The sequence below is a fragment of the Stegodyphus dumicola genome, chromosome 4, assembly GCF_044657685.1.
Source record: "Stegodyphus dumicola isolate Sdum_Otavi_A_Nest chromosome 4, ASM4465768v1".
In the NCBI taxonomy this organism is placed as follows: Eukaryota; Metazoa; Arthropoda; class Arachnida; order Araneae; family Eresidae; genus Stegodyphus; species Stegodyphus dumicola.
The window spans coordinates 119,106,624-119,132,355 of NC_140771.1; the positions used below are offsets into that span (position 1 = coordinate 119,106,624).

The window sequence follows — 25,732 nt, forward strand, 5'->3', positions numbered from 1 at the left end:
GTGCATAAGGCAAAATCGCATTCCGCAAATCGCATTCCACAAAGTTAACTTTCTAGCGAAAATTTGGATTAAGTTTAGTTCAGATTAAAAAAGTATGTAAGTAAATGTAGTATGTAATGTAGTAATTTATACAAGCCTCATTATCATTGTAATTAAAAGGGGAAAGTGAACCAATGTTAATTGAAAGGTACTTAACTGCTTAAAAAGTACATATATGATGGTTTTTTTTTTTTTTTTTTTTTTTTTTTTTTTTTAAATTATTATTATTATTATTTATTTAAAAAATAGCAAGTGATTTTTGTTTAGGGCAAAGTCTAGCGCAACTCAATAAATGTTTTGCAGTAAGAAGAGCAAAGTTTTTCAGTACCTCTCATAAACTGTTCTCTTCTTTGTTTATTTGGGTCAGTTTCTATTACAAAATCAAACAGTTTTCGTGCCTTTTTTAAAAAATTCATTTAACTTCTTGTACATTAAAGGCTTTTTATCTTCTCCATTAATGCTGCTTTCTCTACTGACTAGTCTTATAAGATCCTCCAGTTCTTAATTTATCATTTCACGATTATCATTCCAAACTATTTTTTTAATTTCTCCATCTTCCATGTCTGAAAATCCTTCGCCACCTATTGTTTTTGTAATTTGTATGATTTCCTTGGTTTCATTTTCAATCAATGGAAATCCTTTAAAACTGCTGACACCTTCTAACCAATGCTGAATGCCAGCAAACATTCATTACTGATAAAATCACTTGTTCTCATGTTAGTTTAATCATTTATAAGCAGTGTCTTGTGTGGAACTGCTTCCAAAATAGTATGAGAGTTTTGAGCTTTCCTTTCTCTAAAACTATGTTTGAAGAGATGTAAACATGCTTGACATAACAGGATTTGAATACTTTTATGATTTCAGGATCCATTGGTTTGATTAAGGAAATGGTGTTAGGTTGAACAAATAAAACCTCTAAATTTCAATACAATATTGCAAGAACTTCAGTAGTATTTCTTGGAGCATTCTCAAGAATTCAGATAACTTTAAAGCTCAAGCTTATTGTTTTAAGTAATACTTAACTTCTTTAATGAATGAATTTTCAAACCAGTCATTAAAAAGAACTATCACACCTGATCACAAATGGACAATGCTATGCAGCCTGCCACATACAGTTGGAATTCACACACTGGATAAACTAAATGGAGACAATTAAGAAAATGTGTATACACAAAATCACATTCTGTATGTCTGTGTTTAGCAAGGGTTTACTGTAATTAATGAATCACATGAAAATACCAAGTACTATTGCTAGCAATATTGAGTGCACATGCACTCATGGGCTATGATTACCAGTTACCATGTTTATTTAACCCTCTCAAGTTTTTAAGAAAGAGCAGGTATTGATGCCTAAAGCATCACCAGCTTATCAACGAAGCTTTTGAAAAGTGTGGAACGTTTCTTTCACTGAATGCACCAAAAGCAATAAGAGCATTTTTAGAACATTAAGCATTTTTTTTAACACCCACACTTGCATTGCACAGAATCATTAGACGAACTGATTAGTGTCGGGTGTAAAAGTATCAATCACTGTCAAAAGTTTGCTCTTTGGGAGTTTTCAAGAAGATATATGTTTGAAAGTGATCTGACTAGTAATTGTTTGCCTTACTCAGAGATTGTGTTACTAAATTAAAATTTTATGGAAAACTGCAAATTAAAAGAAAATGATTATAAGAATATTATATAATATTAAAATTATATAATATTATATAATAAAATAATTATATAATATTAAAAGAAAATAATTATAAGTGTTTAATTTTTTTTCTGTTCGCATACCTCATTTTTATGTATATGTACAGTGGATGGACAAAAATATGGAAACACCTTGTGAAATGCATGTTTGAAAAGAAAGATTGATTTTAATGAAATATGTAGGTGGCGCTGGTGTTTTTGACTACTGACGGCACCTATACAACTTCGTAAACGTGCTAAACAGTTCAGTTCTTAAGACACAATAACATGCCGAATAAATACTAATTCAGAAGTCAAACAACAAAAATCAGCGTTATATTTACAAAATTTTCACAGGACTAGTTTCGATGGTTTTACCAAACCACCATCCTCAGCTGCAAAACCGCAAATGAACAAGATAGGAAATAATGATTAGATAAGATAAGAAAGCCTGGACAAGAATAAGCAAGTAGCGCCATCTGTTGGTGAAACCAGAACTAAAACATAATTTCTTTAAAGGCCGAAGGCAAATTTGGATTGGAATTAGGATCGTTAACTAGAACAGAAAGATTTTTATGAATGTGAAATGCCTCTAGAAAATCCAGTTCTCCAATGGAAGATGTTTTTTGAATAATTTTGGCAGCAGAAAAATTGAAAGTGTGGTTTTCGGACCAACAATGTTGAGCAACAGAAGACTTCTGTGCTAACATATGCCTCATGTTCCTTGACGCGAAATTTTAAGGCTCTCTTAGTTTGGCCAATGTAAATTAAACCACACTGGCAAGGAATCCTATAAATACCCCAGGAATTCATATCCAGAATGGGGTCCTTGAGTATGGAACTCGGAATTTTATTGATGGGAGAATAAACAAACCGAAAGTTAAATTTCTGCAAAATATGTGCAACTTTATAGCTAATTGATGGAAAGAAGGGAATGACAACAGAATTTTTTTAATCTCCTAAAACAAGAGTGTGCCTTTTAGTGTGTTGAGATGAGAATTTTTTAACTGCTTGATTAATAATGTTGGGTGAAAAGTCCCTGTCAATAGCTATTGCTTTTAAATAATTTAGTTCTTCATCAAGGGCTAGTTTGGAGGAGCAAACTTGAAGAGTACGGAAAACATACGAATAAAATGAAGCTAACTTTTCTTTAGTATTTCGCATTGGCTGTGCTGAGAGTAAATTAACTATGGTACCACTTAAAAACACGAAAAATTATATATATATATATATATATATATATATATATATGTAATTAAAGGAGAACAAACTAAAAAAGGCCTTTGTGGTCAAGAATTTTGCACATTGAGCTGCAAAAAATTAGAAAACAAGGTAAAAAGAATATTCTTAATGCTTCGGCTAAAAAGTTGCTTTGATACTGTGGTTCCGGTAAGTAAAATAAAGTGCAGATTCCCCAAAGCATTTCTTTCATAACTATAATAGGAGTTGTTTTCTCCCCTGAGGATTGAGATTAGAATCTTAGCAATTGGGATTTAAAAATGCCTTTTCTGCAGACATTTTGAAAATAAAGGAAGAAAGAAATCTATCTAATGATATTTTAAAATATATTCAAGTATTTTATATTTATTTAGCAGCATACATAAGTAAAATATGTGTACAAAAGTTTTTGTTGGTATGCCATATTACAGCTAAAATTAGTTTCACTAGTATGGCAGAGAAAAATTGCCTGAAATTTTAAAGTAATATTAACTAATAATACATAAATTTAGAAGGAAGAAGACACATTAAATGATATGGATAACATTAAAATAAAGTTAATTACTTAAGGATTAAAAATTGAATTACAGAAATTGGCAGTATTTTGGAGAATATAGATATACTAAATGGTTAGCCTAGATGATTATTATTATTATTTTTAACTGCAAAATGATAAATAAGGCATTTAAGAAAGAAGAAAAGGGTTTAAAAGATTTTGTTTTATACGAGAATCGGGGGAATTTACTTTTTTACTTTTATTCAACATGCACTACACATGTGCATGCAAATTTTTGCATTCTCGAGGTTACTGGAAACCAAAGATGCTGGAAATCTGCTTTTACTTTCTAAAAGACAATTTCAATGGCACTGTGAAAACTGGCTCTATGCCAGCTGTCCAAACGACACTCACATGGTGCATGATTTGCCAAGAAAGTTATTGCTTCCAACGCTGGCACGAAAACTGCTTATTTTGGAGGACATTGCAATACGAAATTCCCTCATTTTTCCAGATTTTGAATAAAATATTAAACATCCTGGACATTTTTGGTCAATTTTTGAACTCCATGACTTTTCCCGGTTTTCCAGGTATTGTGGCAACCCAGGATTCAAGATGAACAAAAAATACCTTATATTTATTAATTTTATTTATGAAGATGAACAAAATGTACCTTATATTTATTAATTTTATAAAATTTTCTTTCATCTCCCCATTTTTTACAACTCACAATGGAAAACGATTACAATGACATAAACGTTCACCGAACAAAAAAGCAGTCACAAAAGGCTTTTTTAAAAGAAAAAAAAATTAAATATAGGATTATGTAATTTTCTTTATCCACTATTAATTAACATGCAACTGTGTAATATGCAGATAGTCTAATGAAGAGATATTTATGACAACTATACTGATGATCATATTCACATAATATTTATATTTTTCAACGATATCTTATCAGATATAATGTAAAAAAATTAATTCTATACAGTTCATTTGAATAAAATGACAATAAGTTAATGCAAATCATTGAAAATAACTATTTAATCAAAATATCTTTAAAAAGGAAACTTACAGGAGGATAATTAGTTCCTTGTTCATCAATATTACAAAACTGTATTAATTTTTCATATATGCTGTAAAAAATAATACAGGATTAAATTTTGAAAAATGAATACATTAATTAAAAAAAATTAAATAATAAAACTTCTACCTTGGATTCCTAAAATCTTTGCGCCTTTGAATTGATGCATTCATATCTTTCCCTTCTTTTTTCTTCTCGTACAATTCACTGATTTTTTCCTAGGCAAATCACAATTGCATTTGAATTAAATACAATAACTTAATAAAAATTAAAAACCAAATGAATATCATAAACCAAATTCTGTTTTTCCTTAAGCTCAATTCAAAAATCATGAGAGAGATGTTTTGATATTGATACAACATTAATTCTTTGACAGCAGTGCATAAATTTGCTTAATATATAACAAAAAATAATAAATGAAATATAAATACGTTACTATGCACTTTAAACTAGATTCAGTATCTGGAATTTTTCAGAATTTAACACAAAAGAAATAGGAGATTTTTTTCCTTACTAAAAAAAATCTAAAGCTACAGTTTTCATAAATACACCTTGTAAATGAATGAGTCGAATTCAAATCAAAAATGAATACACTTAACATATATTAGATGAAAAAGAAAAAAAGACGTAGCAATGCTAATGGTGTAGCATGTAGATAGTTTAGAATGTAGATCCATATTCGGTCGGCCTCCAGTGGAACGGTGCTTCTGAATAGCTGGGTACCTGTGCCTCGGCACTAGCCCATGTAGAATAATTAAGACATTGTGAATTATATTAAGATTAGCCGAAAGACTCAAATAATGAGTATATATATGTTACAAGAATACTGTTATTTTTCAATGAGTTTTATATTAAATGGAATGATTGAATTTGATCAAAGATTAATCTTTGAATTTTTGTTTATCAGCAGGCCAGAAAGCAGTCAAGCTGGTGAGTGTGCCCTGAAAGTCAAGATGTTAATACATAGAAAGAAAAGTGATAGAATTTTGGTGCCAAGTAGTACAATAATGCGAGCATGATCAACATGTATGGAAATACAGATAATAAATAGGTAATAAAAATACAGTAAAACAATATATAAAGTCACATAGAAACATATTTACAGTGAATGTATTACAATAATTACATAATCCAGATTTTTAAAATAGCCAATGGCCTATCTTTGTTATCAAGGTTATTGTAATCATATGTAACAATTTTAATAGCTGGGTTCTCCAACGTACTTTGTTTTTCATGAAACTTTTTCACTATTTTATAATAGAAGGATCTTATCATACATACTCCAAGTTCCTCATGAATGCAATTATTTCTAATATACCAAGGAACATTTACAATTTGTCTGAGCATAATATTCTGGGCAATTTGAAGTTTTCCTCTATATCTATTGCAGGCATTAGCCCAAACAGGGCACAGAGTGATGGACGCAGAATGGATTTATAAATGAGCAATTTGTTATCTATGGATAAAACACTGTTTCGAGCAATTAAGGGGAAGAGTCTAGCTTTACGAGCTCAAAACTTCAGTATACTAGCTGTAATGTGTGGGTTCCATGAAAGTGTCTTACTGAGGATCACCCCAAGGTAAGGGACTTGCTTGGCCCAGGGAATGGAGCTTCCTAGATCCATATTGAAGAGGAAGAACTCTGATTGTGTAGAATGCTAAAATGTTGAATCTGTAATGACTAGGAAACTTGGCAGCCCAGTAAGATTAGATATTCATATTTATTTCAATTGACATTTGTGGCCACAATTTGCTAGAAACTCTAAACGTCCTTATTCAAGAATGTTTACTTTTTTAATATTGATGCAATAGGAAGACAGCACAGGGAAATAGCATCATTACAGGAACAGAGGCAGAAGTTTAAGTGTGCAATTATATAATATGGCAGTTCACCAAGATAAAGTTTTGGTTTAAGGTAGAAAGGTTTCAGTTCTCCAAATTTTGAGTTCAAGTTCCGAATTAGTTACATCATCTGTATCATGCAAGCCATATGACATAGATTAATTTAGAAATTGTGCAGTCCAGAAAGGTTATTACTACTTTTAGAATACAGAGAGGAAATATCCAAATTAAAAATGAGGAATTAAGAACCTATTACAAAATTAAATTATAAAGCTGACTTACATATTTTTATATCACATATTTATATATGTGGGAGTGCTAAAGTTTTGTAGCCACTAGAGGGCACTACACAACAGAGGGAGCATTCCTTGTGTACCTGAGAGAGGGCGGAGACTGTTGGCGGAGACAGACTGGTCGAACTACGTGAAGGTGTGTCTAGTGTGAAGGTGTGATGATAGACTTTTGATTCTGTGAGTGCAAGAAGGTGTGCCAAGTGATTGTAAAAATGTCAAGTGGTGCAAAATTTCTTTGTTTTTATCTAGCACCAGGAGGCACTAAACAACTGTTGTATTTCACATTAATCTGTTGTGCTTAAATACAGTATTAAGTGTTCTGTGGCATAAAAAGAAGAATTCTCATTCCTTTCAAAGTAATATCATTCAATCCCCCCATATATATAACTGCTCAATAAATAGACTTGGATACAATATTTTTATAAAAATATGCACTACGACACAAAATGACATTTTAAATAAAATTAAGTAGTGTTGGCACTTAATTATAACTTAAGCTAGGCGCAACAGAATATATTCATGAAATTATGCATAGTTAATGTGGTTGAAATAAATTTATAAACTACATTAATTTGAAATGACATCTATACAAATTGTACAGTGTTGCACTAAGAGAAATGATACATTCAATGTTCTGTTTTTCATTTAAATTTTCAATAAATGATATTTGTACACATATTACAATCAAAACAATTAAAATTTTTTACTTCCTTTCCACATTTTCTGCAAGATTTCTTGCATTTACAGCATTTATCATTATAGAGCCTTGCATGTGCAGCAACAATTTTTTTACTAAGTTTGTCAATGTAGCATTGTACACAAAAATTTAATTTTGATTCCTGATGATAAACTTGTGGAATAAAGCATGAAATCAACTTAACAGTCACATGTTTCCATCAATATTCTTCGAAAAGGTGAATTAAAAAATTCCTATTAAAAATTATCATGAAATAAAAGAAAACTTATATGAAACATACATGAAATAAAAGAAAGACTCACAAAATATAATTCTAAAGATACTTACCTATATGAAAATAACATATGATATGTACATAGTAAGCATATACCCTCCATGTGCACTAATAGGTGATATTGTAAAAAAGGTTTTGGAAAATATACAATGTTCAATAGCTTATGCCACTGATTTTACTTATACAACGAGGCGTTTTGTAGCCACCAGAGGTACAACGAGGAATGCAAGATGTTTAAAAAAGAAACATCCAGTTTGAAACACATGCATTATGAAAAATATTGAATACAGAAACTTAAGATTAATTCTATATTGTATGTTAATCATAAAGTTTTTCTACAAACCAAATTAAAAGTGATCAATATGTTCAACTTTGGATATACGAAATATGCCTATATGATAGTCAAATTTTAAGTTAATATAACAACAAAATTTTAAAAACTAAACCTAAATCTGAAAGGAAAAAAATTATCTACTACTAATATGATGAAGGATGTACACACTTAAATCTCACTAAGTATTATTGAAATCTCATTGGATAAAAGATTAATTATCACACTTTTATAATGTGAAATCTATTAGTAAGAAAGCAAAAAATGAAACTGGAACTCTTCTGTTATCAGGACCAAATTGAGAGATGTAAGCATGTATGCACCTGTATATGAATGTATATGCTCATGCATGCATCTATATAAATATGTATATATGTATGTGTTTATACATTCACATATATATATGCACATACATCCACACACATGCATACATACATACATTATTGGAATCTAAATCCGGTCCCAATAACAGAAGAGTACTATGAAACTTTTACTGCTCCACTGTGTACGAAAAACTACAGAAACATTAATAGGGGAATTTTCTTCCACATTTTCTGATTTCTGGCATTATAGCTTAATGTAAATTTTTTCACAAATGCATTCAATACTACTGCAGTAATGAATCTGCGATAATTTTGGTATTATTAAGTGGAAAGGATTAAAGATAAAATGTATTTATTATCTTTACTATGTATAAAGATACATATATCAAAAAAAATTTTGTTTATTTATTATTAAAACACTGAGATTAGAAAATTAAATTAGTAATAAGATTTTTTCCAAAAATTAAACTATGTGTCATGAATAGTTTTTAAAATTTTTATTGTAATCTTAGTAATAAAAAGGTTGCAAACCCTACTGTACACATATAACAGAAGCAATTAAGCAACTGTATTATACACAGCAAAGTGCAAAAAACTGAATTTTCTTGTTCCTTCCAAAAAGATGATGAATGTGCACAATTTAAATCAGTGTGACTGGGATGCAAACACATGGCAACAAAATAAGGGCTCTCTTCCAAATAAGCTTGTTATAGTTTAAGGCCATAAAATTACATTTAATGGGATAAGTCAAAGCTTCTCAAAGAACTGATTTATAATAATAGTAACTTTTAATTACTAAATGCTATAGATCTGCGGTTCTCAACCTTTTGACTAACTTTTGACATCTAAATAAAAATTGAAATCCTGTAGTACCACCACTACAAAGTATTACTATCACCACCACTCTTAAACAAAGCTCAGATAGCATAAATTTACGATTGTTACAGAAAAAACTCAATCAAAATGTTAAGGTTTTAATTTTTGAATTTAATAGTTAAAAATACTTTGCTTCTTTACGTACCACCTATTTTTCTTTTGCGTACCACCAGTTAAGAACCCCTGCTATAGATGAATAACATCAATACACCTGCATGTTATAACAGTAAAATCAAATTATATAAAAGTAAAAATAGATTCTCAGGTGACAAAACAGATGCCAATACGAGTTTACATTGATATTAAGAAATAAATTACTTGTGGGCATGCCATTTTCTCAGAATTATGTACTGCACATACTTTCTCAACACTTTGCTCTCTCTTCCAGTCCATATACATTATGTTTGCTTTTCTTGGTAGCTATAAGCTTTTGGGATAGCCATCAATGGAAGTATTTTTCAAATATTAATATACACATTTTCAATTAAAAGACTAAATTCAGCAGAAAATTTGGCAATTTTTCTAGACACGGCATTTATAAAATACTGAAAAGAATTTATATACATTCATATCCAACAAGCAGAAGAAAATAAAGGTAACATAAAAACATTTCAATAAATTGAAAATTCGATTTATTCAGGAAAATAGTCCAACTTCTTAGTGTTTTACAGTATCATTTTAATGTCAAAATCAGCAGAGAAAACTCTTCTTTTTTTTTTTTCACAAGCTGTTGGTTGAATAAACATGGAACAGCCTATTTATCATATTAATTTTAAAACATTAGATTTTCTACAATTAAGTAATTTAAACTTTTTAACAACTAAATGCCATCAAAATTCTGTTGTTGCTGCTAATATCTGCATTTGGGCACATAGCCATATATAAAAATTAATTAATGAAAGAGCATTGATAGGGTCACAAGAAGTGCTTGTTTTTGATAACATATACAGCTCTAGGCACATTTTCAATTGACATCATAATGAAGAATGCAGTTATATGACATTTGAAGAACACACTTTTCCTCTACCAAAAAACTCAAGATATCATTTAGACTGACAAATTTTAAGTACTCACATTCTACAAAAATAGTACCAATTACAAATGGCCATGTTGTACCTGGAATTTAGACTCAAGATCAAAGTTTTGACAGATGACTACGCAAACCTTCTTACTGTCTGAGGTGGCATTTTCCCCTTCTTGAAGTATTTCCTTGAAAATGATCAAGTAAGACAGTATTTTTTTTTTTTTTTTTTTTCCTGCGTATACACAGTTGTTGTTGAAAATAAAAATTTCGCAGTCAGTTTTACTTAGTTAACAACAATAAAAAAATTTTAATATTTAATTTATCAAAACAACAGTTCTTGAATGTAGACATATCCATTAATACATATTTTCATAAAAGATGATAATGAAATACAAGATGTTCTATTTGATTACATTTTAAAACTTATTTAATGATGAATACATGCCATTTAATTACAAGGAGGGAAAAGGCATATTTTGAAAATCTAGAAACCATTTCCCAAATAAGGAGGAAGTATTATAAAATTAAGTTCCAATAAAACATATTAAAGCTAGAGATTTACAGCATGGTTTCTGAATTTTGTATTACATTTATAACATGAAGCATTTTTATATGATTCAAGATCGAAAAAAATTAACTCTTGCTATCTCTGCAAGTAATATGTAACATTTGTCACACATTAACTTCAGGTCATTTACCTCTATTATAAAAAAAAAAAAAAAAAAAAAATTCAAGCAAAGAAATTATCCCCTTCCAAAAAAGCTAAAATTAATTATCTAAAAATAAATTACCTGTAATGATTTAGAACATCTGCCAGATGGTTCAACAGGGAGCTGGATTTCATGTTTTTTCAAATTTAAAAGGCTCCGATGAAAAGAAACTAAAAAAGGAATAATTTTCATTAACCAAAAAAAAAAAAAAAAAAAAGTACAAAAATGTGACAGTTTTCATAAAAATTTTATCATTTACATCTTCTTTCCCTAAAAAATATGTGATTAAAAAATCTCTCATAATTTGTTTCAAAACCAAATATATAAAAATTAAATTTCCTCATACTGCTAGTTTCCTTTTCCTTACACATTACCTACATACGAAACCAAACATGCACTCTAAAATAATATACATTTCTCTCTCACCCTATTTTTAAAAATATAAGATAAATTCTTAGAATTAAAATTCAAAGAAAATAATAAATTCAATCATTTCATTGTCAGAAATAAATAGATTTGATTTCAAACATATCTGTATTTTAATTTTGTACTGACTGAATAGTGCTGCATTATTTTATTATTTACATAATTTACTACAAGCTTTGCAAGTAATAAAGCAATGCAATTTTTTCTCACCTTAAAAGTAACTCAACAGAAGACCCACCCTGCCGTAATGTTCCTTGATACGCCACTGCTTGGGATATTACTCAAGATCTCTATAATCTACATCTGTATGACCATGCATCATCATTAAAACTATGAACTACAAGGGTACTACATTTATCATGCCCTGAATTTCAGCAATAATTTTCTTGAAGTTTAAAATGTTTTCTGAAATTAGACAAAATCAAATCTTTCAGTGAATTGGGATTTCATTTCTTCATTATTATTAAATTTATACCGTAACTGCTTGTTTTTTTCCATTATTAACTTAAATACTGCCTTCATTAGAATTTGTATAATAACATGAAGAGGTGTGTTGTTTGATCCGACTCCTGTACTTTAATTGAAGCAACAAGGAAAGCATTAAGTATAAAAATATAATTTATTTTGCATACAGATACGAAATTCATGCTGGGAGCACTGTAGTAGCCTTTCACTCCAAGCAGACCCACCTGAAAACACTCTGAAGGAAAAGAGAAGTATGTGATGTAAAAACATACCGGTGACATGCTTCTCCTTGCTGATTGGCTAATGTGTCATATGTCTCACTCTTTTCAGACTAAGATACCTTACTCGAGCTTGCAAAATTTCGTAGAGAGTCAGTATTTATTACTTCCCATTTTTTGGATGCACTATGGGTAGACTTAAAACCAAAATAAAATATGTGGCTCTACTGAAACATTACGTCTTTTTGATGGTGAAAGATACGTCATTAAGTGATAAGAAAATTTCTTCCAAAGCAAGCATATACATTAGAGAGGAACAATTTTTTTTTTCTTTTTTAAGCTGAACTAAATCATCAAAATAAATAAACAATAATTGTTCTTTCCAACAAAATTTCAGTTAGTTAAATTCTTATAGTGTTAAATGTGTAATGTCTGATACCTCCCTCCCCCTGGTATACGAGGGAAAAAGTTGTACAACTCCTTCTGGCGATTGATTGTCGCAGAGGAGAGTCAGTTAGGGATTAGACAGCATCGGAGGTGACTGCACGATTACCGAAGGCGTGCACTCACCGTATGTCTTAATAGGACTACACGATAATATGCAGGCGTGTACTCTCCAACTGACTTAAATTAATGTTAATCTTATGTAAATATTTTGTAATCTATTTAACACCTCTTATATATATATATATAAATAAAATAATGTGTGAGAAGAAAGAAGTCCCATTATTGGATTAACACCACGGATGACAGCAAATCAAAGAAACTTTCAAAGTCAATTCCATCACACTGTTAAGTGTTTGAAAGTTGTCTTTAAAAAGCAACTATCAAACACAGAAAAATTTTTACTTTTACAACAGTTTTTATTTTAAACAAACAGGATGCTTTTTTAATACACGCAGTGCTTGCATTTGGGAGGGGGAGGTAGGAGCGGGATTTTGTTTTTGAATATCAACGTATTAGTAAATGAGATGAAAGAAAAGTAGATTTTCCCATATAGTATATTTTTCAATCTCCTGGCAATGTGAACGAAGGGGGAGGGGGATCAGAGATGGCCAAACAGCGATCCTTTGCTTAATGAATTACGAATACGGACGATACCCCTACACAAAGGACTCAGGGGATCTGAATAAACATTTAGGAATGATCTTGGGGAGAAATGGCTTATTCTCCTTATGATGCCCAAATTTATTTACAAACACAGGGATTCAACGTGCATCAGTGTGCCAAAAAAATATGTGCTTTGCAGGCACTGCTTACAGAGAAACGAAATGAATTGGTAAAGAGTGCTATGAGTTATGCCAAAAATTTGTGTGAAGACCTTGGCATTTTCATGGAACCACCCAGATGAATAAGGAGGAAGCAAATTTTTGACGACAGAAGTAAAGATGCAGCTTTGTCCCACGAAAATGAGTTGAGAGGAAAGTTGTTTTCATCGCTGGATAAGGTAACTGCAGAAATTCATGAGAGGTTTCAACAGCTAAAGAATTTGTGGAAAAAAAGATGTTGAAGACCAGGATTTCAATTTAGAACATGTGTTTCATGACACTAACAAAGAAGAGTTCAAGCTCGAACACGCATTTTGTTGATGATACGGGCAATGAAAATGAATTAATGAATTCAAGCCCGCTTGATGTGTTAAAAAGTTTATTGTGCAATTTAAGCTGGAAGTTTCCCTGCCCTAATATAATAATATTACTTTGAATATTCATCACAATTGCCATAAGCAGTGCCAACTGTGAGAAAAGCTGCTCTAAACTGAAGATAGTCAATAATTATTTATGATCGACAATGAGTACACTGAGATTGACTAATCTGGCTATTTTGGCTCTTGAGCTCAATATGACTGATTCAATCATTACTGACAGTGCTATTAAAGATTTTGCTATGAGGTAAAGTAGAAAACTGAAAATTTAAATTAAGAAAGAAATTTAATTTCTATTTCTAATAGATAACAAAAGAGAAAATCCAAAAGAAAATTTATAATTATTTTTACCAATTATTTCTTTTTAATAAAAGATTAAATAAATTGTTACCTACATTTATTTATATTAAAATATGTTTTTTATTCTGAAAGTTGTTAAAAATGATTTTCTTCAATGAAAAAAATATTTATTATAGTGCAACAGTCAATTATGTTTTAAATTTTCAATTAACAATACATTTTTTCAAAGTAATAATACTGTTTTAGATAATAATTGGTTAATGTTAGAATGTAAAACATATTTTCGTTTTTTTTTTTTTTTTTTTAAAGTTTGTAAGAGTTTTAAATTTTGGAGAAAATAAAATTCTCTTTGCAGCTTAATATTTTCTTTGCACTAGAAAATTTCATCTTTATAATAATATCACATTTTGTAGCAGGAAGGGGCGGCAAATTTAGCAGCTGCCCCGGGCGGAAGAAACCTATGCTATGCCACTGGTACCCACAAACTATACTGATAACAGATGGCCATTTTTAAAATTTAAAAAGGTATTATAAGTACAACAGAACTGGCATTACAGAAGAGTTGTGTGTTCATGTAATGTACCAAAATTGTATCCACTTAAACAGAAATCTTGATTTTATATACTACAGTCAAGTCTTTAATCCGGACATCCATAATCTGGACCTCAAAGCTAGAAACTTTCTACGCATGCATAGCATTAATGCATGCGCATATGCGTTTACGCAAGTGCATAATACATTTACGCATGCACGTTTAATGTATAACGGATGGTATAAACTAAGCTAAAATTATCTAATTATCTCAGTTAATGTTGCAGATTGCGTTGTTCCTTAATCTTCTAATTGGATCCGGCTTATTATTTTTTGCAGACTGTTAGAGCAATTTTATAAAAGTAAGCTTGAACTTTTGATTATGTCAAAAAGAATTTCCGATTCTGGATCTGCAAAGTGAAAGCATGTTTCGATGTCCATCAAACAGAAAGTGGAATTGCTGCAAAAAAATGGTTAAAGGCTTCTTTGTTTCTCTAACCATTCCGAAATCTGTTTATCAATTTCACGCTGCTCTGTAGGGGGGGGCATCACGGCGTGCAATGAACTGGAAGTTGATCTGTCAGCACTATCCTTAGCTTTAGGGCAGATGTTTTTATTTTATTCGGCTTATAATTCCTTACTAAATGTAGTATTTCATCTCGATGTACTCCGTCTTTGATATGATTTAAATCAAATTCCTCGTCATTATAAATATCACGAATACACATCAGTTTTCTGGTTGCAATTTTCTAATTTCGACTATGCGTAATATATGATTGAAAGAAATGTTTAATAAAGTAAACAAATAAATATTAAGCTTTTTTTTGAAAATTTTGATACCCTTTAGATCATAATTGTTCTTTATTTCCTAAATTACAGTTTCATATTTTTAATTTTATAATTTCTGCATGCCTTCTTACCAAATTTAAACTGATGATCTATAATCCAGAAAAACCGATAATCTGGAATAGCTGAAGTCCTGACGAGTCCAGATTAAAGACTTTTGACTGTATCAGGTTCTTAAAATAAAATTAATTATTCTTTAAACTGCAAAACTTGACAAGTTTACGACCGTAACTAACAGTTTTAAAATATAGAATACAATACTGATTTAGCCACATACTACTGATCTAAAAGAACTTCTTTTCTCTCCCCATCACTATCACAGCTATCAAAAAATTTTGTTTCGGCCACCAGAGTCGTTTGCCTGTCTGTGAGATATTATTTCGCAATGCACAAATCGTATGGCAGCTCGTATTTTGTTTTTGCATTCTTGCAAACACTAACTGCAAATTTCACGCTTTACTTTTGCTGTGTTGTGTTCTAAAATTGAAATTGCTAAAATAAAAGTTGTACTACAGTCCACTCGCAAAGATGTATTCTTATATTTATTAATTTAATTTTAAAATACCGCTACGCTACATTAATTTGGTCATCATAAGCCGGAGATTCGCAAAAAAGGCGTGCTTGTGAAAAAGAATTTTTCGTCTTTATGATGCTGTTGATACACTTTCGGTTTAGAATTCTCATCAGTTACACAATGGATACAGTGTTCGAGGCGAGTGAAAACGTTAATGCATTTTAATTGCATTTGACATTTCTTTATTGCTACTTTATTGTGATTAAAGTATTAGTTAAATTGAGAATTTAGAATATTTTCAAAATGTCAGATACAGATACAGAAAAAAAAAAAAAAAAAAAAAAAAAAAAAAAAAAAAAAAAACGAAACAGAGTTTTGAAAATACAGTTAACGAAATTCATCGAGAAAATAGATTATGATAATTTTGATAATGCTGAAGCTGAATTAATCTTAGAAAAATGTAAAATCTTTAAAGATTTTAAATCTCTTTTTAGTGAAATTTATACAATTTGTGATGATGATAACTTTGTGATGATGACTTTTGTTGAGGAAGAACAGTCGATTTTAGAGAAAATTGAGGAGGTTCACTTAAAAATTATTCGTAAGTTAAAGATTGACAAGGTTGTAAATGCAAATAGCGACAAACCTGTCATACCTGAATCAATCTCTGAAAGTTTAAAGTTACCAAAAATTTTCTTTACCCACATTTAGCAGAAATTTACCAGAATGGATAACACTTAAAGATTTATTTAGTGCTAGTGTCTGCAGCAATGCAAATCTTTCTGCAGCTCAAAAATTACACTATTTAAAGAGTTCTTTGAAAAATTATGCTTATTGCATTATTCAGTCAATCCCATAGCTGATCAAAATTTCAGTATTGCTTGGAATTTACTAGAAGAGAGATTTTTCTAATAAAAGAGAACAGATATTTGCTTTTATTAAACAAATTCTTAACATTTCACAAATACAAACAGAATCTGCATCCTCATAGCATTTCACATAGTAAAATAATTTTAATATTAATAATAATAATTTAGTAACATAAATTTATTCATAGTAAAATGTAGTCGCCAGCCGTAAAAATAATTTTGCGGACTGCCAGTTGGACAGCCCTGACATACATTAAGCCATGCTGTTATTAATAAATTTGCTAATAGATTATTTTGACAAAAGTACAGTAAAATGAATCAAGGATCCAAACCTGGTGATAATGGTGGAACTTCAGCTATCATTGCTCTGCTATCTTGTGACTGTAACAGAAATTTTATGTAATTAGATATTAGAGAAGTATATTAATACTGTAATATACATGGAAAGTTTACAATGTTACATTTATTTGCATAGCAAGCTATATAACTGATTTCTTCTACAAATTCCCCTTTCAGTAATTATTACAACAGATCATGATAATATATACTTAGGTACATAAGTGACATAAGATAAAATGAAGGCAAAAGTAGACTTTTTTTTTCATCCTTTCCATGCTCATTTATTGAACATTTATTGTAATGATACTTTTTAATGGCTTTCAATTTAAAAATATGCTTAAAAACTTACATCTTCTTGTGTATCAGATGATGATTTAGAATCATCTGAATCACTCATGTCTTCATCATCATGTCCTTCAGTGGCATATGATACAAGTTTTGAATGTTGACGATTTTCTTTAACACTGCCTTCTAAAAATAGGATAATATTTTATGATAAACAATTAATATCTAATAGAGAAAAATATACAGCAATTATAATTATTAATATACAACATCACACTCTAATAAAATAAACTAAAAAAACACTAAAGTTTGCATAGTTTCACATTTGACTCTATTATATAAAAATATCTGATGTGGACAACATGACTTCCTTATATGGCCTAGTAAATTACACACATTTTTGCTGCATTTTATTTAAATTTATTTCCTTGAATTTCATTAGAGATGTATTTTTCATTTAATTAATTCAGTTCTCATTTCGCGGCAAGGCAAATATGCATAAAAACTTGAAATATCTTCATTAAAAATTGTAAAATACAGAAAAACAGAAAACACCAAATGCAGTCAAAAAACCAATTTAAACAATTAGAATTTTTACACAAAAACAAGCAATAGAGAAGTGGACAGGAAGACAGATTTTTCAGAGAACAAAATTGAAAGTTTACTTTTGGTCCCACTCAGCAAAAAGACACTGAAATTGATGCACCAAATGACTTAATCCACTGTTCTGCTAAGAGTTTCAAATGTAAACAAAAGGCAGTCTAGGCCCAGTGCCACTTAAAATTTTAAACTCTTGACAATTCTACAACCACTGTATGCACATTAACTAAAGACATAAAAACCTTAACCAGAACATAAGAACAACATAATTCAACTACTTTTAAAGGAAGGAATGCACAATTTACTAATATATAAGAATAAAAATACTAAGCTCACCAAGACATGTAGACCACCTTGCTACACACACATATATCTACGTAACAGATAACAAAATACGATGACTGTGCAAAGAAACAATTGGCAACCTCAAAATTAACTATTCTAAATTTGGTGTTCTGTCCACAAAGTTAAATAAAAGTCCTTCGTTTTTTTTTTTTTTTTTAATGAAAATATTTCCATAAATCTGACAACTTTCATGTGGAAATATAACACACAATTTATGATTAATTGAATCAGCTCTTCTTATTGTGGATCATATATTTAATACAACAGAAAATTCAATATAAAAACATAATGATATGATGCAATACTGAATAACAATGATGTTTTGACAATGAACTGGAATCCAACAAAATCAGCGTACCAGCTTGCTGATGGTTGGGGGATGCTTAAGTACAATATATCAATAAACCTCCATTCCTTAGAAAAAGGTAATTGGTTTTTTGGCATTGCACAGTTGTCAAAGTTTTTCTTTCAAAAATCTTTCATACTAATTAATAAAAATACAAAATTATACAAAATTAAGACTGAACTTTAAGACAAATAACTTGCATAATCAAGTTAAAGTATTTAAAATTTTTTAAAAATAAAACTGAATATTACCCTACAATAAGAAGAAAGAAAGGAAAACTTTCTGTTTTAAAATTATGTAAAATGTATGTGTTTGTGTGTGTGTATTTGTGTGGTAGCACTTCTCTGCTAAGCTATGGCCAGAAGTTCGTGACTGAGAAAGAAAATACAAATAATGCAAGTCAGTTTCATAGCTGAATCTCCTAACAAATAAAAATAATAAAATTTTAGGGGAGTGTTAAGAGTGCTCTAAGGATACAAAAATGATCTGATGTGAATTATAATGGAATAAAATCATTTGTGGAATTTACCATTATGTGTGTTCTTCGAGTGTCATCTTTCAAACCACGTAGTAAAGTTTCTTCAAATTATAATGCAGAGAACCACCGCCAATCTGTTGCAATGCAACTTACTTTCACCAAGTCATCTAATCACAATAATGGCACAGTCTTATTACATAATATACATATATATGTTTTGTGCAGTGAATTGCAACAAAAAAGGGAGGTGCACAACTACATGTTATAAAAGTTCCAAATGCAAAATTTCAATATTCTAAGGCTAATTGTTTTTGAGTTATGCGAGATGCATACACATGTTCATAAAAACGTCAAACTCTTCTGAATCAATTTTACAATCTGTTTTGGGGAAAAAAAAGAGACCTTTATTCTGTCTATATGCAGAGAGGTTGCACAAAAACATTATTCAAATGGATTCAAGTGAGGTCAAATTGGATATTTTCTTTGAATTATGAGATCCGAAATTTTCACAATTAAAACACTTCTTTTATCTTCTACAAGGAAGGAAAAAAAAAAAAGGCAGATCTAACAAATTACTTGGAAACTTAACAAATTACTGGTGTGTCGACATGTAAGGTAATCCTGAAGTCAGCAAACTTTAAAAAAATTTACATTTCAGTGAAGTGAACATATAATACACTGCAAAACAATTAGCACAAAAATATAAAAAATTCTTAAGGGCAGGGGAAGGTATGAAATTTTATTATGTAAATTATATAATTGAAATTATCCACTATACCTCTGATACGTACAATATTTCTATAAAAATGTAAAGTCATGTAACATTGGTTTTAGTAAGTATACAAAATACAAAGTTAAACAAACCTACCCATTGAACTAGAACTTTCTTTGCTTGGACTGAAATTTTTTTCACGACTAGTTTCTTCAGGATCTGATTCTGCTTCACCTTCAGAATCAGTGTACGTCTCATGCAGAGAAGCAAGAGCAGTTTGTGAGTGGCTTTCTGAGCTCATGTTTCCAAATCTTTATTTTCACTACAAAAAAGAAAAGATGACTTTTGATTTTTAAAACAAATAACACACATAATAAATTTAGTTTTTAATTTTTATAAAGTTATATAAGGAAAAGGTCCTGGCATCAGTGCTATAGTAGTAGGAATAAAAAAATACTAAGTAGTAAGTCTTTTAAGCATATTCTTATTGCAATAGGTCCCTATCAAAAAGCAGCACAGATTTTGTAAAAATTTTAATCACTTCAAAATATTTGCATATATTTGTCTCACATACAAAGTTTTATAAAAGGTTTGATATTATTACCTTGTATTGAATTAGACACTTTCCAAGATAACAATAAAGATATTCACTGATATACAAATTACATTGAAGATAATTTAAGATATCAGACATTTCTTTTTTTTTTTCTTTTGTTAATTTTACTTTCAGACCCCCCCCCCAAAAAAAAAACACATTTACTGAAAGATAAAATTACTCGAAAGATGAGAATTATTTAAAATTAAGCAGAAAAATTATCTTATCTGAATTTTCAATATTACTCTATCAATTTCAAAGGCAGTCCAGTCAGATATAGGTCCTTCTTTCTCAGCAGCAAAAAATGCTAATTTAAGCCTGCTTTTCTATCTAATGTTAAACTTTACATTGGCATGCTTTGATTCCAGTTAGGTAAGAATTATTTAAATTCATTTCTAAAACTGCTCACTATATACTTTTATTTTGAAAGTGCAGCAGCAAATAACTGAAAGAAAAAAATGAAGATCCTAACCATCTCCCCTTCCCGATGACAGTAAAATTATTATTTTAAAAAAAAGACTCATTTAATATGGTTTTATGTAAATTCTGATGTTAAAAAACATTTATACTTATGCATTTCTTTTAGGTTTTAATATACATTAACTTTGCTGAGAGAAAAGACTTTAAATTTTCTTTCTTGTTTAATACCAGCCTAGAAAATTTGGTCAAGTATAAACTGTTATTCATTAATGTTTTTTGTAATTTATCAACTGTTCTCTTTATTTTAATGAATTTATTTTTAAATATATAGGAGTTTTAATCTAACTCTACCAAAGTTCATCACTGATTTCACACCTTCTAAATAACTTATAGCCTGACAATAACTTAGCAGATTATTTTTTCCTTTCATCAAAACATGACTATCAACTTACATCAGCTTGCAAAATGATTTCCACTGAGATGTCTAAAAGAATTTTCTTTTTAATATTATCAGCTTTATTTTCTTCTAATTATTATTATTTATCATTTGCATTTAATCATTTAACATTTTCATTATTTAATTCATCATTTCTTCTAATTATTTATTAATTAATATGCTTTAATTTATCATTTTCTAAACAGCATGATAGCCTTTTTTTCTAACTTTAATTTTTCTTTTCACATTCAAAAAATAGATTTTGTGAATAATATTCATAAGTCAAAAGATTACATTAGTGCTGCTTGTAGTATTAAAAATAACCAATCTCTTTTTCAGATAAGTATATGTCAGAATTTATGTTTTCAGGAGTCAGATAGTCTTAGAATATGCGAGAAACAGATGTAAGTACAAGGTTAGCATAAATGATTCATTCCTTTTGAAAAGGCTATATTTTCAAAAGTATTACGGGTACGTGCATGAAAAATATATGAAAAGAACCACAAGCTCACCAAGTTTTTTCAACTATTTCAAGTTTCCATGATAAGTGGAACACTGCTTCATCATTGAATATCATCTTGGTGGCAAAATCTCCAATGTTGACACAAAAATCTAGCTGACGGGCATAATCCTCCAGCTTTAATTGTTGCAGGAGCTATAGATGATACGATCTGAAATGCAAGGAATGAGCTCAATTATTGTCTAGATGTGTGTCACGTCACCAAAGGGGGACATACTGAATATTTGTAGAGGGTGTATAAACTTGGTGAGTTTGTGGTTCTTTTCATATATCTTTCATGTAGGTATGTAAAATACATTTGAAAATATAACCTTTTCAAAATGAATGAATCATTTATGCTAACCCTGTATAATAAATAACTAATAATTCAGATTTAAGTTCCTCCGTACGCGATAGATGCAAGACAAAATTCAGCAGAACAGATCTTTAGCTGCCAATCTTGATACAATGCTGACAGACACTATCTAATTTTTATGATGATAGCCATGAACTTGACAGTTTTGGAGTATTGTAAATAAAAAAGCAAAATTTCCAAATTAATGGATTTTGTGAAAATGTGTAGAGACGTGGCAAAAAATGATGATATAATAGAAGTTTTTTTATTGTGATGACAATGTCCCAATCATCAATCAACTCACAGACAGCAAAATCTGCAGTATAAATCACCTGAAAATAATATCACTGTCTATCATGCAGAAAATGATAGAGAGGCTGCTCAGAATGAAAACCCTTTTATTAACAATTTAGCTGTAATTCTTGACATGGCAATTGATTTTTTTTTTTTTTCTTTTTTTGGTAAATTTTGAATTCTTCAAGATCATAAATACTTTATTATTTTATAAACAACTGTTTCATATTTTTAATTTTATAATTTATACATTTCATCTTAGATTTAAACTGATGATCTAAAATCTGGAAAATTCCCATATCCTGAGAATCACCGAAATCCTGATGTATCTGGATCTCAGAATCTGTACCATAGTTTTCCGAAATACACATTCCGTATCGATATTTACTAAATAGAAGGAGCACTCATTTTAATGTCTGGATTGCTTCACTGTTATTCTTATTTTATAATATGTGCTTAAATAAAAGTTCTAGGACTGTATCTTCATTGAGAACTGCTATCATTGCTAGTTCTACCTTCCTCATTATTTTCCATAATTTTCTAAATTTATCATTACATATACACGTTTGCCTGTGTGGGTGACCTTAGATTCGTCTTTTCTTACAACTTCTCCTAAAAAACTATGGTCATAAGTTTATTTATCAAAGACAACTTACTGAAAAACATCAATAAATAAATCTACAAATAAGATTAAAAATTATCAAGTAAATGAATCTACACATGCATATATTGTATAAGAATTATTTACCAACATCTTTAGGCAACTTTACATAAAAAGTACCTTTTTACCATATAACAATAATACTTTTCAGAACATTTTCCTCACACACTTTAAAAGAACATGTAACTCATACTACATTTAAAATAAAAACATTTGACATGAAAAGTGATTAATCATTTTTGATGCCAAATGCTTTTGCTGCCACTCACTCTGAGACTTTTAAAATGCTTTCCATTTTAGACTACTATGTTATCACTCAATTTTGGCTTACCAGTGTTAGCCATACTTAGAGGTCATGGTTTATATATCATGGTGCAAACTACCCCATTGTTTTAGCAAATTTTGGAGAGTTTTCCAAGACAACATGAATATTTCATTTTTATATAAATGGCAAAAAAACTACAAACTTTGATTTTTTATTAGCTTTTAATTTTGGTTATAATTAATAAATTAATATTAGATATTGTGAAACTAGTTTAAAGCAGAATTTATGCAAAACCTATACTTCAAAGCAACCTTATTCCAAAATCCAAACAAGAATTTTAAAGCATAAATTGCACTCAGGTTTACTAGAGTTCCAAAATACAAGAAAAAGTCATTTCCCAAGTCACCATTCTTTGTTTTCCAATGTCAAAAAACATTTTTGAAGTCAAGTTTCAATTTTAAAACATGCTACTTAATGAAATTTTTTTTTAAATCCTCACTTGTGCAATTATCATGCATGAAAGTGCTACTCAGATGAAAACTGAAATCTTGATCTAATATAACAGCACATATAACATGAATATGTTTTGGTTGAGAAGTTAAAAAATGCATAGTCAATGACTGATAAGATCATCCTTTTACATGCAACAAGATGACAATATACTGTACAGTGGCTTACATTTGATTTTGGATACCTGTGTTTTTTAGTTTTATTTACAAATATCAGCCAATAAACATTAGAAAAATTACTTTTCCTTTTTTTTTTTGCACATGTACTATTGATCCTGTTTAAAACCTGTGTGTTTTAACAGAAATTACTCAAAACAATTTTGGTTTAAAAAAAATATTTAAAGAGTTCTGAAAATGATCTTACATAAGTATTCACGCAGCAGGCACTTTAAACAAATTACATTTAGTAAAAACTTGAAAATAACATGACATTCAATCGTTTGTTGGAAAACCTTTATCTAAAATGATACCTTCATTTCTACATAAGAATTCCTTTTAGTACAACTTTCAAAGAAATATCACGTTTTCTTATTCTTTGCTTCGAATTATTCCTTGTGCATTCAATAGGATTTAAGTTTGGAAAATATTTAGGAATTTTTGTAATTTCAAGGCATTTGTACAATAATCACAATTAACTATTTAAGGCTATGTTTAGGATCATTACCTTGATAGAACTTGAATGTATTGAATGTATAGTAGAATTCTTGCAGATGTCTTCAGGTCTTCATCAAGAATATTTACATATTTATATGAATACTTATCATTTTCAAAAACATTAAATTTTTTATTCCAAAAGCAGTAATACATCTCAAAACCATTATGCCTGTACCCCGTGAGTGCAGTACCCGATATATAGGGTTTCTCGAAGAATCAGCTTTTACCATACATTAATTCATTTATCTGACCCAAATATATTAAATTTTGACTTTTCTTCAATTTTCTATATTTTGCAAATGCCAGGCATATTTTCCTTGTTGACAAAGAATTTTCCTTTTGCTGATTACCCACTGCATATATGATTCTAACAGCTTCAAAGTTAACGTTTATCATCTCCTCTTCTAAATCTGCTGAAAATTAATAGTACTGATTTTGGGGTTTTTTTAATTTTTAGTAAAATAAATCTGTGATTCATTGGTGTTCACTTGGAATTTAGTCCATACCTGGGTATGTAGCCCTCAAACTTTTAATATTTTAATTTGATACACTTAAAGGCTATTACAAACTATAAATATATAAAATTTGCTGATATGCAACTTTGACAGCAAATTATTCTTATTCCATGGCAAGGGAATAAGTAACTTATCTTTAATGTTAATTATTTTTCATATTATCTATTCTTGTACAGTAATGATACTAATATTTACGACATAACTAGATGTATATTTTACGGCAGATGTTATTTTCACAGGTGTGTGATCTTCATAGGTATTCTGGTATAAGTCTTCATATAACAGATTTCATGTAAAATACATTGTGTTCCTAAATGAATATCAGGGTTTTAACACTTTGTAGTATTTATTACGTAAAACTTAAAATCATAATTAATACATGAAATGAAAAAGTAAGTCAAACAGTTGTTTGTTAGTTTGCACACACGTTAGGAAGCACTAGTGGTAAAAACAGCGACTAGTAAAAAGACTGTTCACTAGTTCACATTTCACTTCAACGTGCATTTTGGATTTAGATGTGATCCCCCAAGTGATAATAACATTTGTAGATGGTATCATCAGTTTGAAAATACTGGCTGCTTCTGCAAAGGGAAGAGTACGGGATGACCAAGGGTTAGTGAAGAAAGCATTGAGCAAGTGATACAGTCTTTCATCCATAGCCTGAAAAAATCAGTTGGGAAGGCATGAATTAGCAGTTTCGGTGATGACAGCCCGGAAAGTTTTACATAA

The 25,732-nt window shown here is 29.7% G+C and overlaps 1 protein-coding gene across 6 annotated transcripts in view; it reads right to left on the bottom strand.

Moving 5' to 3' along the window:
• The window catches only part of LOC118206095 (SAP30-binding protein), a 79,500-nt gene that overhangs the window by 18,732 nt on the left and 35,036 nt on the right, over positions 1–25,732 (bottom strand). For 4 of the 6 annotated variants that reach the window (XM_085815387.1, XM_085815382.1, XM_085815386.1 and 1 more), the window contains exons 2-7: positions 19,957–20,122; positions 17,384–17,505; positions 17,028–17,076; positions 10,963–11,051; positions 4,641–4,729; positions 4,503–4,563 (exon numbers count right to left, since the gene is read on the bottom strand). In XM_085815387.1, coding sequence (XP_085671513.1) covers positions 4,503–4,563; positions 4,641–4,729; positions 10,963–11,051; positions 17,028–17,076; positions 17,384–17,505; positions 19,957–20,101 — 555 coding nt within the window. In that variant the 5' untranslated portion in view covers positions 20,102–20,122. Of the gene's footprint in view, positions 1–4,502; positions 4,564–4,640; positions 4,730–10,962; positions 11,052–17,027; positions 17,077–17,383; positions 17,506–19,956; positions 20,123–21,763; positions 21,923–25,732 lie in introns of all 6 variants that reach the window. The other 2 variants (XM_085815384.1, XM_085815385.1) reach the window with 1 other exon arrangement.